The sequence below is a fragment of the Phyllostomus discolor genome, chromosome 4 (assembly GCF_004126475.2).
Source record: "Phyllostomus discolor isolate MPI-MPIP mPhyDis1 chromosome 4, mPhyDis1.pri.v3, whole genome shotgun sequence".
NCBI classification, from domain to species: domain Eukaryota; kingdom Metazoa; phylum Chordata; class Mammalia; order Chiroptera; family Phyllostomidae; genus Phyllostomus; species Phyllostomus discolor.
In genome coordinates this window covers 28,152,515-28,172,113 of record NC_040906.2, presented here as the reverse complement: position 1 = coordinate 28,172,113, position 19,599 = coordinate 28,152,515, and the positions used below count along the sequence as shown (strand labels likewise).

The 19,599-nt window shown below is 37.7% G+C and overlaps 1 protein-coding gene across 7 annotated transcripts in view; it reads right to left on the bottom strand.

Annotated features, from left to right (window-relative positions):
- ALS2 (alsin Rho guanine nucleotide exchange factor ALS2) overlaps positions 1-18,000 on the bottom strand; it is a 76,918-nt gene extending 58,918 nt beyond the window's left edge. For 3 of the 7 annotated variants that reach the window (XR_004902549.1, XM_036023063.1, XM_036023064.1), the window contains exons 1-4: positions 17,863-18,000; positions 6,167-6,242; positions 4,710-4,864; positions 1,668-2,605 (exon numbers count right to left, since the gene is read on the bottom strand). Coding sequence is in view for 6 of the 7 variants with exons in the window: in XM_036023063.1 (XP_035878956.1) it covers positions 1,668-2,605; positions 4,710-4,864; positions 6,167-6,186 (1,113 nt within the window). In the remaining variant the exon portion in view is untranslated. Of the gene's footprint in view, positions 1-1,667; positions 2,606-4,709; positions 4,865-6,166; positions 6,243-17,457; positions 17,608-17,862 lie in introns of those variants that run through there. The other 4 variants (XM_028508820.2, XM_036023061.1, XM_036023062.1 and 1 more) reach the window with 2 other exon arrangements.
- Between the last annotated feature and the right edge of the window lie 1,599 nt (positions 18,001-19,599).

Below are 19,599 nucleotides of genomic sequence, written 5' to 3'. Positions count from 1 at the left end.
AAAAAATCAAACATCCACTAGGTTTAATGATTAGACTGTCAAATAAAAAAACTATTTTTTAAAAAATATTTTATTTATTTTCAGAGAGGGAAGGGAGGGAGATAGAGACAGAGGGAAACATCAATGTGGGGTTGCTGGGGGCCGTGGCCTGAAACCGAGGCATGTGCCCTGACTGGGAATCGAACCTGCGATGCTTTGGTTTGCAGCCCGCACTCAACCCACTGAGCTACGCCAGCCAGGGTTAAAAAAACTATTTTTAAAAACACTTCTAAGTCATGTTCTCTTTCTGAGGGAGTAAACAGAAATAAAAAATCCAAAAGGTTTGTCATTTCACAATCCTGAGAAAACATTCCTTTTATGATCAGATGTTTTTATTTGTTTTGTGTTCTTTTTTGTTGTTGTTTTATTAACTGAGAATTTTGGTAAAGCAAAATCAAAAGGCTTACACTAAGAGAAAAAAACCTATCCTTTTAGAACAATTTGTTTTAATCAGGAGACTAACTCTACTGTATGCTACTGGTAACTTTTCTCCAATTATTATCAGTTTTCAAAATGAGAGTAGTTTAAATAAGATGGAAAAAATATTAACCACCACCATCCCTCCAAACAAAGCCCAGTAAAGACCAAGGTATAACTGAAAAAAGCTCAGTGTAATGCCAGTAAAGTTTTTCATTTTTAAGTCTGCTTACAACCGCTATATAGCAATCATCTCTGATAATGAAAGACTTTACTCTTCAGAATCTAAAATGTGTACAAGTCAGAAGAATTGAAACCAAGGGTCTTTATGACTTTGATTAAATTTAGCTTTAAGTCCTAGCTCTAAAAATTATATTTCTCTCTCTCCTTCTAGAGACCTAGCCCTTTCCCTGGATAACCAGCAACCCCTGAGGGAGCCCAGAACTGACTGATGATCACAAGATCTGGCCTCTGGCAGGCTAAAGATAACATCTTGACCTAAGTTTTGTTCCAGCTCCCAAGCCCTAATGTGGAACCACCCCCTGGCTACTTTCCCATGAGACGAGACAGAAGAACACCCGAAGAGACCTCAGAGCTGTTCTCAAGATCTGAAGAAATGATTTACTACTCTTACCACACTTCTGAACAACCAGCTCCCAGCATGACCCTGAACCTCCTAACCCATGGTGTCTTGTGATTCAGCCCTGTATAATCTGTAACCTACATGCCATCATCAGGGAGCTCCAGCTTTGGATCATTAGCTTCCTGTTCTCCTGAATGGGGCCATTCATAGTAAAATAGCCAATATTTCTCCACTGCAGTTCTTGGTGTTTAATGTTTGGCTTTGCTGGCACCGGGTGGTCTAACTCTTTCAGTACTATAACAGAATCTTTATTAAACCATTCAAGGACCCACCAATATGCAGTACTTTAGCCATGGGGAGAAAAGTACTAAAGGGAAAAAAAATAGAATTTTGCCACTTATAAAACAAGTTCAGTATGACCTCTTTGATCATAAAAGGCAAGAATTTGAACATAAAGTATAATTTTGAATTAATCTAGGTTTTTCCATATCTGAGCTATGAGACAGATTTATAGACAAATTCAAAAAATAAAAGTGCTACCAAACCTTAGGCATTTTGAAGTTTCTAAAGAAATACTCAGATGGTTAAACTCCAGAAATAGCTTTATATTATAAAACTGAGCAGGTACCTGGGATGGCACTGGTTTTTCAGCGTTCTCTGAGTTCTCTCCTTTTGAGTGATCTGCCAGTTTCTGCATGTACTCATTTACTGCCTGACAGTTAGGGTATGACGGTACATTTCTGGCAGAAGACACTTCCGTCGTTCCCATGATGTCTACTTGGGAGGAAATGGCATTGCCTCTTGTGGTCTGAACATTTTCCACGCTCACTTTGGTAGCTCCAGGCAGATCATTTTCTACAAGAGCATTCTCAAATCCTTCTCCTTGGCTGTCACGGGTCTCAGTGGTGGGGCTGATGGCAGTGCTTGGCTGGTTTTCTGCCTGGGATTCTGACAGGGTCACACCTAATGGGCAACAGTGACTGTCCGATATAATCACATGGTCTTCTTTGTCAGTCATAGTAATCAGGAGCTGGCTGCACTGGTTGCATCTTTCTGGCACTGGCTTTAGATCCTGGGAAGGGAGGCATTGTACAAGTGCTAAGCTGTGGAACGCGCCACAGGCAACTTGTAGCACTACACGCCCAGCGAGATGTTCCACCTTTTGTGGCTTTGTCACGGGGAAGGTAGTGGTAATGAGGCCCAACTGACAACCGGTACCCCATGCCCAAATCTCTCTGCTTATTGACAGTGCCAGAGTGTGCTCCTCGCCACATGCCAACTGCAAAATCCTGACTGCTAACAAGGGAGTGGTCTCAGAATCAGAAATGCTGACAGGATTAGGTTCTGGAACACACGGCTGGTTAGCTACCGCACACTGGCCAGCAGAGTTCTCTCCCCACATGTATACTACGCCACTTTCTGTCACTGCTCCACTGTGGAAACTCCCTGCTGCCACAGTAACAACACATTGTCCAACCAGCGCATTTTCTAGAATGGGGCTACTTGGACAAATTTCTGCTGGTTCACTTCTCCAGGGAAGATTCCCAAAGCTGTAGACTGCACCATCTGAAAGTTAAAACAAAAAGAAAAAAAAATGTGGGGGAAAGGAGTTAGTGAACTAACTAGAAATTTTATCAGCAAACTTTTAATCCCCTCTAAGTTTAACAAAATAGGATTTTTTAAAAAATTAAGCACAGGGCAGAGATTAGGTTCAAGCATATAATATTCCAGATTTATTCATCTTTTAATAAATAACATCTTTTAACATTCTGAAATATAGTGAGAATTTCTACAAATTGTAGAATGCTACTTTCAAATGAAGGGTATTACTCCTTTCCTTCAGCTTCATCCTACAAACTCTAGCAGTGATTGTAGGCTGGTACCAAAGCAGAGTCCAACCGTTCAAAGACAAAATGATCATGACAAGGTAAAATAAACAGAAGATAAAATGTGTTAATCATAAGTTCGTTAATATCTATAACATGCACTACTACTCAATAAGTGAGAGCAGCAGAAAATTTATGCTATGGCATAAAAATATTAAGAGGTTTATTTTGGCCAAAATTAAGAAATTAGCTATATACCTCCAGGTTGTACAGAAAGCACCAGCATTAACAAGATGTGGCTGTCTTCAGGTTGTACCACACGATGTGTAATTTGTAAATGTAATATGTAATATATAGTTGTCTGTTGCTTAACAATAGGAATACATTCTGAGAAATTTGTCGGGCAATTTTGAAAAAATAGTGAATCAGTGAAGTGTCCTCACTGAATTATGCATAGCTAATGGTCAAACTAAACAGAGACAAAGAAACTTGAAAATTTCCAGCATTCAATCGGTACCATTTTCTCACCAAAAAAAGATAGCACTGGAGATCTTTTTTTTTCCATTTCAAACTACACACTTCTGTCAGGGAAGATTTTTTTCCAAACTTTGACACTTAAAACCAGAACAGTAAAATTTCAACACAAACAGTGGTAGGCTATCCATTTTTTAAAAGTTTTCCCTCAATTGTTCCAGCCTTTTAGGTATGATTCTACATATTTAAAGATATTATGTTCTTGAAGGTTCGTAAATATCTTACTGAAGGGCTAATAAAACAATAACAGAATTCCACCTATATATGCTTAAGAACTATATATTTTAAGCCCATAGGCAGGTATTAAATATAGTTCACATTTTTAAAATAAGGCTTTTGCCCAACTCTAGCTTAATATTATATATTATACAAAAAAGTTATTTAATAATTTAAAGGTTTTGAAAATTCATGTTAAGCCCATAAAACCACCAAGGTCAGATTTAAGCTTTATTTCCTAGAATTTGTCTTCACTTAGTGTCTCCAAGGAAAATACCAAAGCATCATTGAATACTTAATAAATGCTTACAGAGAAAAAATTTATAAATTAGTGAAGTTGATGGCAGTTCTGGCCTAAATCAAATTCACCACAATTGAGTTGGTAAACTGCCATTAAAATTAAAGACAACTTTCTATATAAATTTTAGTCTATACTTCTATCTGTTACAGATTTTTAGATTTTATTATTAGCAGTTCCTATGAGCTGTTATTTATACCTGGAAAAACTACTGAGACAGTATAACCAAGTGGCTTAAAAAGCAGGCTTTGAAATTAAGACTCTGGGTTCCAGTTCTGACTCCGACACTCTAATATGTAGTCAGCTGTGATTAGAGAATTATTTAACCTCCCTGACCTTCAGCCTCCTCATCTGTGAGGTGGGGATAATAACAGTAGCTAACGAAGACCCAAAGAGATAATACATATAAAGTGCTGAGTGCAGTGGATGGCACATAAAATTGTTTAACAGACATTAGCTACTATTAGTATTATTATTCTGGTACATTTAATGAACAAAGGTATAGCAAAAGAGTCTCTGGATAGGTAATCTTGCAAAAAAGTTAATTTTTTATATACTTATTACTATAAAATTGAAAAACTATCCTCCCTTTTATTCTTAGTATGATATATCTTAAATATAAAAACTAATCTGATTCCTGATAAAGGGAATAAGAACATATTTCGAAAACAAAAAGAATATAAGCTCCAGCAAAGTTCATTACAAACACCCATCCAGTAACTCTCTTACCTGCTCTTAAACACTCAGGCATTTGTTAAGTTTCAGACAGTATTTGTTAAGCCATTCTTTTCAATACCTTCGGTCAGAAGAACTCCATGTTTCACTCCAAGGGCTGCTTGGAGAACTGTCTTTTCTCCCCAGCCTGGCAGTCTCTCTGGTGTTACAGAGCAGGATCCTGCCTGCCAGACATGGACCAGGCCTCTTTCTTTGGATCCTTCTGCTTCTGTTGAGCTACAGACATCAAGAAAAATTGCTTAAATGTTCCTGCAATTCAGAGTTGTATCTTTTGTTCTTAATATTTTCCTGAGATCTGTAACTTTTACCAGCACCATGGGAGACCGGGTCAGACAATTTTGCACCTATTTTATGCTTTGGTTATGACACAGGAGTGGAGATAAAACTAGTTATATAAACAGTGATAATCTAAATCCACATATTATTTATCTCTATCTAAGAAGCAAATAAAACCTGGATTATTTTTTGAAGTTTTATGATTTAGTAACATAAAAAGTCAAGAATCTAAATTCTCAATATGTTAATTCCTTGTTTAGATATTAAAATTATAACATGGCCCAAGTTGAAATCTTATTTTAAAATTTAGTTTTAAATGTGGTAAAAAAGTATTTGATGAGAAAGATAGAAGCAACAGGGATCCATATTTCACTTTATACTGAGTTTAGTGTATAATTGCTGTTACAATTTTTAAGTTTAATCTTTATTGTATGTTTTTCCATTACTATTTAATCCCCTATACTCCCCTCTCCCCATTACAATTTTTAAGAACCAAATTCATAACAGGTACCAATAAAATCCTTCATATTCTTCTCATGTTCTAGCCAAAGAATTCTATCTATCCATCTAATAACTCTGGTTCAAAGAACACGAAACACACAGCTGCATAACAATGACCACATCCTAACTGCCAGCCCTTCTAAGAAAAGGGCACATTAAGATACCCTGGGTTTCCGTTATATAAAGTTTTCCTGTGTCACCACTGACAGTACATTTTTTTCATATTCTTTTTTATAGACTACTGATGCCAATATTTTAATAAGAAACAGAAACTTTTTTTGGTTTTCTTTATTTCATAATACCTAGTAATTTTTGCTAAATGATATTTCTCTAAATTATAATTAGACATACCGTGGTTTCATGGAAGGGAAGCCACAAACTTAACCTTTCTTTTAAAATACCCATGACTAGTTTTCTAAAGATAGATGATGATTACAATTAATAAGGCTATTTCAAAAAACCCGAAATTATTTGTGAGAAAAACTATGTTTTCAAAGGCTTTTTAGTGGAATGAAGACATGTGTGCCTTGTAAGCATAAGAAAGGAACTAGCAACAAAGCTGATCACTAATCAGCTTCATTTTACTATCTTTCTCTCTTTACCAATCACACAAATATCACTCACTATTCCTGTTTAATAACTATCAACAAGAAAATTAAAGTGAAAAGAAGCTACACATGTGTGGAATTGTTTGTTGTATTTTCCTAGAAAGGCGGGAAAGGAAGAAAAGAATGGTTTTACCTTCTCTTCTTTGAGTCCATGGGTCAGTGGGAGCACTCCATCACCAAATCATTTCCTCTTTACAGTAATTAAAGACCTAAATGGTAACACACAAAGAACAGTAAAATAATACTGTGCTATTTTATCCCACAGATTTAAAAAAGAAGAAAAAAAAAAGGAAGCCCTTTGACAAGTGCACATTCACTGGGCAATAAGTATGCAGTGAAACTATTTAAACTATTTCGTATCTTGCCTGCCAAAGAGGAATATCTAGACTGAGCCTGTCCACTGAGCTTATTAAAATGCCTGTTGATTGTCCAAAGTAATGTCAAAGGAAGATAGCTACAATTAAGTTGTCCTTTGTCAGGCAACAAACTTTATAGACTGTTTTTTATTATATAGAAGGCAGTTCAATCTGAAAACTCAATGTGTTAAGTTCATTTCATAAACATTGAGGTTACTTTTTAAATGCCTCTGGAACACATGAACATTTAAATACTAATTAAGTAAGAATTCCTAAAATATCTTCAGTAATGTATCAGATTTAAGTAGTTTTAATTTGTATTTTCCAGAATGCACACAAAAAATTACATTATTAAAACAGGAAGTTTTTCATTTATTAGAACTAGCAGTATTTTCCTAAAATCAACCTCAATTCAAAACCTAATCCAAAGGGAAGAATGAAATATGTTTGAAAATCAACCTTGAATAGAAAGGAGCCATATAAAAATTACGGTACAAATATCATGACCCATCAGTTCAGAAATGAAATATTTAATAAAGAGATAGAAATATAAACAGGCAGACAGAAATGCTCAATGCATTTCAACTAAGAAATTCTCAGACTTAAGGGCAACAAAACTCATGAAAATAAAGGCAATTAGGGTTTTTTTTGTGTGAACTATAAAAATACTGGGGCCAAATGTATGATTTTTCTGCAGAAGATGTGGCATGGTCACTGCGCTCTGGAAACAGCCCATAGCAGCAGGAGTGATGTAAGGTCCATCTGCTGACTCCAGGTTGCCTGTGAATTCTTACAGTTTCCCATCTGTATACTTGGAGGAAATGACTCTCGACCTAATATTCCTCTTAGAATTATTTTGAATCATTCAAAGTTGGATGAAGGGTACTATATAAACAAAAGATATATCTGAATAGAGTTAATAAATGCTATTAATTTGATAAATATGATTAAGTGACACTATGTTTTATGTGTGATAGTAATTGACTTCATGTAAAATGTACAGAGGTATACAGAGAAATTCATATTTCAGAGAAATTCTGAAGCTATATCTATTTTGTGCTTATCTATCAGAGATCAGGAAGTAACTGTTCCCTTGATTAGAGTTAAACAATACCCAACAGAAACCTGAGAACTCCTCTGGGAGGGTGTGGAAGTGCCTGAGCAAGCTTTACAACTGATTAACCGTATGTAAATAGAATTTTGTCCTGCCTGACATTCAAAAATGTTGAGAATCTTTTGGGAAATTGCATAAAACAGTTAAACTCTCTTCTCTTTTAGTGTCCTATTTTTGAATACAGTTTTTTTAAGGGGGATTTCACCTTACAGCATATGATTTCTCACCACCACTCATTTTTTCAAATCCAAAGGGAATTAAAACTCTCCAAACTGATTTACAATTTTCTTTTGTTACTATATATAGAAAGCACAATAACTATCGCAAAAATGCCCTTATCCTAAGGCCCACAACTTGTGAGTATGTTAGGTTATATCACAAAGGGAAGTTAAGGTTGTTAGTCAGCTGACCTTGAGATAGGGATATTATCCTGGTTATCCAGGTGGACCCAAGGTAATTACAAGAGTCCTTAAAAGTGGAAGAGGGAGGCAGAAGGAGAGAAAGAGATGTGAGGATGGAAACAGGGTTAGAGAGATGCTACAATTGCTGGTTTCAAGATTGGGCAGGGAGAAGGGGGTAAACCCAAGAACTGAGTGGCCTCTAGAAGCTACAAGGCGAGGAAACAGATTATCTCCTAGAGCCTCCACGAAAGAATGCAGCCCTCTGACACCTTCCTTTCAGCCCGGAGAGACTTACTGGACTTTTAACCTAAAGAAGTGTAAGGTAATAAATCTGTATTATATCAAGCCACTAAGTGTGTAATAATTTGTTACAGTAGCAACAGAAAGGTAGCTAATACACTATCTCATAGATATCTTTCTATATCAGTTATTATAGATCTATCTCATTTTGTTTTAATGGCATTTAATGTTTGGCTTCTTTCAGGAAATATCTGCCTGAAACTCAAATACGACAATGAGAAAAAGAGAAAAGACTGCAAAGGAAACATAACTAAGAAGGAATAGTGAAGCTAAATATTATGGGAAGCTTATATCATAAAATTATACCTCACATAAAATTTGTTTTTTTAATATTTTTATGATCCCCTCTCCAAGAAATCTGTAAGACTTGCCTCAGTCATTCAAAAAGCATTTAAACTGCTTTTTGCTCTTTCCGTGCTTCATGTTTCCAATTGTTATAAAATTGCCTAATCATGAAGATTCCTCTGGGGATATTCCTCCTCAGGTGAGCTTTAAGGTTCTTATTCTACATTCCTTTGGGAGATAGGATCCCTGTACTCTGCTCTGACACAAGAGCTGTGTACAACAGTCAGAAAATGTGGGGTCCTCTTGTGCCTTGCGTGGCCTTTCCAGAGATCAATGACATCTGTGAAATGAGCAAAACAGACTAGCATCTCCTCCAGGTATTATGATCTATGAGCCACAGAACAAAGCCAGCTTCGTTTTTAAAGCATACCACTTTATACTTCAAATTATTATCTTTCAGAGTGAAATGTAAAGTAATTAAACTTTCAGATGACCCTTTAACACAAAAAGCCAACCTTGATTCTTAAAGAATTGACTCCACTTTGAGATCCCACTGGCACGCATCTTACTGCTACATTCAACTGAAAAATAAGCCACCTCATACATCCAGAAGATATATAAGGTTTTAGCCCCATGATCTGGGAGTGTCCTAAAAAAAAAAAAAATCTGGCATATATGTCCTAATTATTGCTAGAAAGAAAGCTACAAACTATGCACAAGTCTATAATTTCTTAACCAGAAATCCAAAACACTCTGAAAGCTAAACGTTTGTTTTTTTTTCAGAACTCTTTTGGTGGTAAAATTTAATCTGACCTGAACTCATCTGATAGCAAAACTTGGTCTGAACTAATATGAGGTTATTTAATGTTGACCCCTGTAGCGCGAATAGTCATATGTTTTGCTGCAGACATATTAATATGATTATGAGATAGTACCAAAGGTACCATGGGAAGGGGAGGTTATGCACCTTATTAAGGGGGGGGTTACATGTGGCTTATGCACCTTATTAAAAAGATAAAAAATTCTGAATTTTAAACATATCCTGCCTCAAAGGTTTCAAGAAAGGAACTAGGAACCTGTATTTTAAAATAACAACTATTATTTTTGGTAGGGGTCCCAAACTTTTAACTATTTTATACTTCCATTAGTTTCTTTTACATAATTTTAACATCAACTTCATCTTGGAGACTACAATAGGAAGTTGCATTGCTTACAAGACATTTTGTAAGTGCTTTAATGATTTATTTTAATGGTGACAATTTACACTTGTTTCAAAAGTTTTAAGACAATTCTATGGTAAACAGACTTACATAGAGTGTCCAAATTAATTTTGCAAGACTATCCTATACTTATTTGAATCATCTTCTCGGTGGAAAAAGGAGGCCTGAGCTTTTTAATTTCAGACAAGGCCTCCAATTTGGTGGGAAGAGTTAAAGGGTGTTTTGTCCTAGAACAACTAAGACCTGTGATGTATAAGACATAGGTGGAGGATAAAGGAAAAGAGGGTATCAAAAATGATCTCTAGCCCTGGCTGGTGTGGCTCAGTGAATTGAGTGCACGCCTGCAAACAGAAAGGTCATTGGTTAGATTCCTGGTCAGGGCACATGCCTGGGTTGCAGGCCAGGTTTCCGGTGAGGGGTGTGTCAAAGGCAACCAATCAGCGTTTCTCTCCCTCTTTCTCCTTCCCATCTTCTCTCTCTAAAAATAAATTAATATATTTTTTAAATGATCTCTAGGTTCTTCCTTGAACAACTATGTTTTTTAAGTTGATTTTAGAGAGAGAGCAAAGGAGGGAGAGGGAGACAGACATCCATTTGTTGTTCCACTTATGCATTCATTGGTTAATTCTTGCATTTGTCCTGACCGGGGATTGAACCCTCAATCTTGGTGTATACAGATGACACTCTAACCAATTGAGCTACCCCAGCCAGGTCTCTGGCTTATGCAACTCTATGTTGGTGATACCATTTACTAAAATGGGGAAGAGTGAAAGAGAGAGCCTTCTGAAGTAGGCATTAAGATTCTAGTAAGATAAATTTTTTTTATGTTACGTTTAAGATGGCTGTGGGAAATCCAAGAGTATATATCAACTGAGCAGATGAATATATGGTATGGAGTTCAGACAAAAAGGTTTCAGCTACAGATATAAACTTGGGAAGTCATGTGAATAATATTTGAAATAAAGACAAGGGATTATATCATTGTACTGTGTATTATGAGAAAGGAAAGACAACGGTCAAGCTGTGAGGAGCTCCTGAACTTGGGCTGGATAGGATGAGGAACAAGGCAACATGGCTGAAGTGAGAAGTGGCCTGAGAGATGGAAGAAACATGAGCCAGGTGTGGGCACAGAAGTACAGCAGAGAGTGTTTCCAGCAGGAAGAACTGGTCAATTAGGTCAGTGAGGCTGGGATCTCACAGAATGTGAACTGAAAAGTGCCCACTGGGTATGTCAACACAGATACCACTGCTGAGCATGGACACAGTTTCAGCATATGGGAGAGGACTGAAAATCAGATTCGAGTAGGATGAGAGGAAAGGGCATAAAATTAAAGTTCATGTTATTGATTCTTGCAAAAAATGTTGAAATGGCAAACAGAGAAATGAAGTAATAGCTGTGATGTGAAGATCAAAGGTAGGTTTTTTATGTGTTTTGGGAGGAAATAATCTAACATGTTTGCAGGACAATGACACTGACCCTAGATTCAAGGGAGGTAAGGATGGAAGGCAGAACCAAGTCCTGGACAAAGTGAAACAGAAACATGTGTTGTGGGATTGATCTTTCATAAGAGGAAGGATCTACCATTTAAAAAGAGGAAAACAGCCCTGGCTGGTGTGGCTCAGTGGATTGAGTGCCAGCCTGAGAACCAAAGGGTTGCTGGTTCAATTCCCAGTCAGGGCACATACCTGGGTTGCAGGCCAGGTCCCCAGTTAGAGATGCATGAGAAGCAACCGCACACTGATGTTTCTCTCCCTCTTTCTCCCTCCCTTCCCCTCGCTCTAAAAACAAATAAAATCTTTTTTAAAAAAAAAAGAAGAAAGGAAACAGCAGGTGAAGGTAGGTATAGGCAGTGTTAAAGATTTTGTGGTAGGAGGATAACAGTCCCACAAGATGACACCTGTAAGTGACTAGGACTTTACAGTAGGTGTGCTATGTACTCAAATCTCACTCCTGGCTCCATTTGTTCTGTTTCTTTATTTTATGTTGCCAAATTTATATATTTTTGTAAACTGCCTTAACTTTTTTTTTTTAGGAACAAGGGAGAATCTAAATAATTTTTAAATGGGAAGAGAAATGTGTTATTAGACTATTACCCCAAATGCAAAGAGAAAATTAAGTCATGTAGGAGTGTATAAACTCATCTCTAATAAACTATATTCTCTGGACAAAGTCCTTTTGCCTTAATAATTTAGTGAAAGGTAAATTTTGCAAGTCATAAATATATGAATTTTCAAATGTTTAAATTTCAATAGCTAAAACTACATGTATTTTTTATACCTACTATGTTCCAGGTCTGCTAATCTAAAACTGTCATAGAAGCCAAAAAATATCTTATTCCCTATTGTATCCCAATTACTTAACATAGTCTTGATATATCGCAGGTACTCAATAAATATCTGCAGACAGACTAAGCCTATGTAAAGAAACAAGTGCCTGATCTGAAAGAGTTTACGTGCTAGTACACTCTGTCTTTCTGACTAGAAGAATGACTCTCTGTAAAGCAGACTACCCTCAATACACAGAAAGCTAACATACACTTGCAAAGTGGGGCCCTTCCAGTCTTATTCTCCTGTCTCACTTACTATTTTAAAAGAGGTGTACTGATTAAAATAGTAAAATAATAGCAATAATTGTAGTTACAAAAGTAATGATCAGTGTTTTGAATAGCAAGACATTAAGATATAAAGACAATAAAAATAATAATAGAAAGGCAAACTGCATCATAATGCCCTGCAAAAAAAAATTGGACATAGAGTGAATCCAATATGAAATTAGTACAGATCATATGTGGTCATTTACACTCTATTTTTAAAGTTTGACAACATTTTATTGCAATGTAGTAAACTGGAGTTTATACTGTGAATGTGGTAAACAATAATTTAAGACATTATGGTATTCTACACATGGTACATGCTTAACAAATGTTTGGTTTTGGTTTTGGTTTTAGAGGCTCAGGCAATATGTTTACACACAGGTTAAGAAAACTTTTGACTCAACCACCTGATTTACAAGTAATCTAAACACCAGCAACTGCTATTTCCTGCATATCCTATCACCAAAGCCTCCACCAACACCACTGAAATTCAAGAAACACTCACCTTGCAGTGAAGCCTTGACAAACCAATCACCACAAAGGTCAAGGCCACTTCAAATTCCAGTCCTTTCAGACTTAACTGATGCAGTAGAAACACTGCCTGATAACACTACAGAAATTCACCAACCTCTTAAATCCTGACCTAGACAGAGTTCAGTGATTCAGAAAATTAATGCATTGAATAATAAAATCAGTAAGCTGGCCGAAAAGACTTGTTATTTACAATGTTATTATTAATGAGATAATGCACTAAGTCATTGATTCAAAATATATTATATACTCCTAGAGGTCAGAAGCTATGATGTATCGGTATACTCTTGTATACCGATACACAGCAACCACCCAGGTACAAGCTGAGTAATCCGTGGAAGACAGACTTTGATCTTAGGTTCCAGTCCACAAACTTCCAAACGATATAGAAGATTTCTAGTGCTTGTAATAAAAGTCAATATTAGACACAAAAGGAAAGTGTCATCTCATAATAGAAACTCTTATACATAATTTGTTAATGGTATTTCCTAAAAATAAAGACACTTTTATTTCATGTCACTTCACAACAGTTAGACACACAGGAAAGAATAGTCCCCTTCTCCTTATTACTTGGAGACAGTTTTTGGTGCAATGAGGGACATCAGTCTTTTATATGGTCTACTAATTTCACCTTGAAAATTACTAAAACGATACTCTAAAATGAATATTACCCATGGAGGGAGCTGGTAAACATGGGTGGAAGGTAAACATAAATGCTCAGCAATGCCCATTAAGCTCCTTTTTGTACCCACTGCATATTTTAAAAGTACATTTTTTTCAGATTACTAAAATTCCCATGAAACATGTTGGTGGATATAATACTAGCGATTGAATTTCAAAGTCCTAGGTACTGCAATAATTTGTGCCTGTTATTACATGTTGCAGTATAATTCTGACACAACTTGTTTATTCCTTTAATATTTTGCTACTATGCTTTTATTAAAATGGCTGCAACTTTTTTAAAGGCAATATTACAGAAACACAGTTTCCAGCATGTTGGCTTACTTTACCCATCAGTAACATCTAATGCTCAAGATCATCAATGGGTCACAAAACTGAACAGGGAGGATATCTGCCAAAAAAATACTTCTCTGGAGATATGTTTCACTTATTTTGAATATGCTAGTAACAGGTATTCTTGACTAGAAATGAAAATACTGTTTAACTCACAAGTTTAAATACTGAAATCATATTATGGATCAGCTATTAAATTTACTGTTCACTCCACTACTCAACCACTTAACACACTGTCATCGGGTTTACTTATTAATACCTAAAAAGAGAGAATTTTTTTCTTTGAGCAACAACTAGGACACCTGCATTCACAGTATAAGCTGAAGTTTACCACATTATAATAAAATGTAACCAACCTAGCCCTGACTGGTGTGGCTCAGTTGGTTGGGCATCATCCAGCAAAACAAAGGTCGCAGTTCAATTCCAAGTTGGGCACATGCCTGAGCTGCAGGTTCGCCCTGGTCAGGGAGTGCGTGCAAGAGGCAGCTGGTTGATGTTTCTCTCTCATCAATGGTTCTCTCCCTTTTTTTCTCCTTTCCTGCCCCTCTCTAAAAATAAATATATAAAATCTTTTAAAAATGTATAACCAACCCAAACTTTGAGTGTGCATAACCAGGTGGTATCTGTGGTAATTTTGTATCTGAGTCACCCTGTCAGTATGCCCTGCAATACTTTGAGAGCTCATGATCAGTATATGCTATATTTCCCAAGAGTCTCTAGGATTTAAAGTCCCCTGCAGCCTCTTAAGAAAGATCATTTCTCATATCCTAAGAAAAGCATTTCCCCAGGAGCACAAGTCAAACAGCAAAGTAAAATTGATTAAATAATTGGTCGGTCTCTTTGCTTTAGAAAAGCTTTAAACAGTGGCTGCACAGGCACATTCTTTTTCTATTGGAGGGAGAAATAATTATTTTTCTCAACTACCCTGAGACTAGAAAATAAAATAAGGAAAGCCCATATTGGGAGAGGGTCCTGATTATAAATAAAAATGTTAAAGTGCTAGTTATATAAACCATCTTAATCATATGTAACTCTGTAAAAAAAGACAAATCTATGCATCTATCAGTTTTGACAGATATTAGCATATTTTCATGGGAGATCTAAAGGAGCTCTGTCCAAACCTTTCTTCTCCTAAGTTAATGTGTCTTATTTCCCTGTATGTTCTTATACTTTTATGGACTTTTATTAGATATAGATGTATCAATAAACAATGTATGCTATATTACTTTAAAACTCTACATAAATTCATCACACTGTATATATCCTTTGGCAACTTGCTTTTTTCATTCAATATTATGGCCTAGAGATGTATCTATGTTGAAAGGCATAGCTCTAGTTCATTCATTTATACTAGGGGATAGTATTCCATTGCATGAATAAACCATAGTTTATCCATTTCCCTACTAAAGTAAGGCTGGATTGTTCTACTTTATTGCCATTTTAAGAGCTGCTATAGTCGTCTTTGCTACATGTTTATTTGGGCAATTGTCCCAAGTTAATTAAGAATTCAGCTCAACAAAAATTCAGGTTATAGAAGGAAAGCACCAGGTGCCACTGTTAGGTATAACCACCACTTTCCTAATATGGAGATCATGTGAACTCGGTATTAGGAAGAACTGTATGATTACTCCATAAAAAAATATTTAAATAATATGTGATAAATAAGGGAAACATAAGTTGATCAATTTTTGGAATTAATGAAACTAAAGCTGACCTTCTCTCTAAGCATTACAGACTGGCAGCCAACTAAAACTCTACTAAACAGCCCAGTCTTCTTTCCCCATAGAAGTTGAGAGAATTGTCCCTTTTTTTCCCACAAAAGGGCTCTACAATAAAAAACTAATTCAACGAGAGCCCCCAAAAGTACTCATTATATTTTTAAAATATTTTTGCTCTACCCATATAGATCAATTTAGTTCAGCTACTTTATCAATTGCTCACAGCCATTCTACCAATTGCATGATATGGGCAAACATCAAGACATAAGACAGCGCCATTGAAATATAGAAACATTAGATGGGGATAGAAAAATAAATGCAATACTAAACGGCACCGAGTCATAGTTTGTTTTTATATGACTTGTGGTTATCATGCATTTTCTTAAAGACTGGTATCCTATAAAATTTACTACTTTCATTACTGATGACTGAACTGTTTGGTCATCAATAGAGAAGAATTAAAAAGAAAAAAAGGTCTAAATAAAACTATCAGAAAACTCTGTATCCCTAATACAGCTGGAATACGTGGTAGGTTTAATTCCACAAAGTTATAAAAAATGCTAAATGATTTAGAAGTCATTAAAATCCTCACAGCATTCCTGGAAACCATGTCCCCAACTGGGACCCCACCAGAACCCAGGCATGTGACCCTAAGGGGAATCAAACCTGCAACCTTCTGGTTGGCAGGATGACACCCATCCTGCTGAACCATGCCAGTCAGGGCCATGGTACTTTATTTCCTTCATCATTATCTTTTCAAATGTTAATACTGTGAAACAGCTTTGAACTTTTTTGCTTTAATTATGAACTTTGAAGCTGTCAATAATCCTAGTTTGCAAACTAAGTACTAAATTTAAACTAGGTATAGGTTCCATCAGCATCTTTTCCACTTCAAAATACCTTTATAGAATAACAAAGTTACTACAGATCACCCTGAAATCATATTTTCTCTAAGTATAAGAATGTATCATAAAATTATCTGGAAACTATCCCGACTTTAAAAAGTGAATTATAGTTCTTTTCTAAAAATATTAAGTTCTCTTTCCCACCATTTAGGAAAAAATGTTAGTATGGTTCATGGTATAGTGAAAGAAGAATAACTATAAAAATAGCTAATATGTATTGAATATCTACCATGTGCCAGGTACTGTAATATATGATACATGAACCATTAAATATCAAGATATTATTATGAGAAAGGTACTTTTATCCCCAATTTAGAGATAAAGAAACTGAAGCAAAAAAGTTAAGTAACTTTCCTAATGTTAAGTGGATATATATACAGATCCAAATCCTATGATCTTAACCATTATGCTTATATTAATAAGATTAGAATACTGCAATTTACTGCAAAAGCAAATTTTTCAGATTTAAGTTCTTTTAAGTATACATTAACTCAAAGGTCAAATAGTCACTCCAAACCATTCATATTAATGATAAACTGAAAAAATATTGAGCCAGTAAGTTTGCTGAATGTTTATACCTGTTCAGAATAAGTACACATCACACAATTGTAAAACCTTTCAAAGAACATTCATAGCCACCAACAAATCGAAAAGGCAATAGACTTAAGGCTATGCATTCGTGTACAACACTTCTGCCAACATACAATTGCTCGTCTCCAAAGCAGCCCTAATACCCAAGAGTACTACTAACACCAGCCTCGCATCAGAACTATTTCCTCAAGACAGCCCCTGCTAATTTCCTGTCTTTGCATCTCAAAAGAACTTACCACCCTGTGGTACCACCTGAAATACCAAAGGACTTGGCTAAACTACTAACTCTTAATATCATTTTCTTTTTCCGCAACCACCTTTTCAAGCCACCAAAACCCTCGGGCCACTCTCCACTGCGATCTGTATCCTGGGGCAAATCCGCCTGGTACACTCACCGCTGTTGGCGCTCAGGGACCCGGGATTTTCTGTTTCAGCACCTGGAGTGAGCATTCAATAAATCCCCATGAATGAATGGGTGGAAGGCGGCGTGGGTGGAGCCGGGAAGAGGGGGACGTGAAGGAATTTCACGCAACTGAGACCACTGCGGGGGCGCCCCATCTTGGGAGAGAAGAAACAAGGCGAGTGCAAACACCTGGGGCCCGGGAGAAGGGAAGCCGTCGGTCGGATGCCGGCTTGGGAAAACGCGGGCGCCTTCTCTGCAAGTCTCCGCAGAGCGCTCCAGGGCCTCAACCTGCGCCTCTGCCTCCCTCCCAGACCCCGCCTCCCAGGCACAGTGGAGGCCTCGGCCTGTCAGCCCTCGGAAGCGCAGGGCCCCCGGGGATGGACGCGCGCTAGCTCACCTGACGCTCCAACGGCAGCAAAGCAGTCTGCATCCGGCGCGCGCTAGCAGCCCAGGGAGTCCGTGAGATCAGCTGATTCACGGGGGGCGGGGCGTCCGGCCGGGGGAGGCCGCAGGGCGGTGAGCAGCTGTCGGGGCAGCGGGGCACTGCTTTGGGGAAGTAGGTGGAGTTAGCTGCCGACGGAGTCTGATATGGATCAAAATTGTCCGAGAGGCGTAGAGCCCGGTGAGCTCAGTCTTCAGATGCATTGCCCCAGTCTTAGCGTAGGGCGGAGTCTCCTGTCCTGAAGCAGACTTGGGCAATGACGTAACCTAGAGTCGCCAGGGGTCTAACTACTGCAGTGACTGTTAGTGGCGAGAGTGGTTGGTAGTTGCAGTCGTTTTGTACCACCTCACGCTGCAAGAATCAGAAGGCTGAGTTGGCTACTTTTTTACAGCGAAAAAGCTTACATATCTTTAATGTGTTCGTATGGGCTGTACCCTAACGGCGGTCGCTTCCCGCCCCTGCGAATAGCATTATCGCCTTGAAGTGCGGGTTGGACTGGTTAGTTGCGACCCCCAAGGATGGAGTAGGGTTGGAGGAAATGAACTGGTCTTTCCTACGATTCCTACAAGGCTCCCCACTATACGATATGAGTAAAACCAGTTTGCCTGCCCGGCACACAGTTTCAGGACAGTCTGCTTTCCGCAGCCCCAACCCCACTCCTCCTCAGCTCTCACCCAAGTCCTCTAATGAAGATTAGCACGAACAGAGTCGCCCCTCTTGGCACACTGGCGGTGAACTCTTTGCTACTACGCAGCGTGCCATCGCTGAACCTGCAAACCTGTATTCAGACCACCAACGACACGTGTGCAGTAGTCAGGGTCTGAACCTCCTGGCATAAATAGTCTATCACGTTCACTAGCACCCTCAAGTGAAATGTCCCCTTGATCCTCTTCGCTCACCTGCAAAACCGTTAGTCTGCAACAATTCAACCAACTCTGCACCAGTCCACTCTGCACTAGTGCTGGAAATCACGTAACCCTGAGAACTGCACCAGTGCACCAAAAGTGTCCAACTTCAGTCGGGACTTCCATGGGACCCAGGCGATCTTGCTAAGCCTAAAACAATCTTTTAAAATTGCCACTCTGAATTTCTCCAATTCTCATCCCCTGTTATTCTCAACCCCCACACTCCTAACATCTTAACTGAATTCTATCTACCCCATCCCTTTGGTAAAAATAAAAAAACTTTGCCTCCTACATTTCTGAGGAAAATGAGACCACTGTGAAGGAATTTCCTTGACTCCCGCCAGACACGATTACGAAATCTACCTGCAGCCCTTTCTTCCCTTCTTATAAGAGGTATTCTATCCTCTCAAGGATTATTTCTCCACCGGAACCAAAGATCCCTTCCAATCCCCTTAGAGACTTTGCTCCATTATTATCCCCTCTCTTTCGTGCATGATCTTTTTTTAGCATGTTAGTTTTTAATGCCCAAACTGCATAGCAGTTATTTCTTTCTTAACACATTTTTCAGATGTTATTTATATAAAGTTTTCATTGAAATTTCAAAAAAATATAAGATAAACCACTGTTGTGTGGCTGAGTTTCCTATCTGTGAAAAGCAGGAGGTGGACCTTTGTGCTATGATATCTTCCACTTTCTTAAAATGGCACAAGGCAGCCTCTCTGAGTGGCCTGAACTAGGTTTGGGGGGGTTCACCCCACCAGGGGGTCCAAGACACGCTCCTACGTGA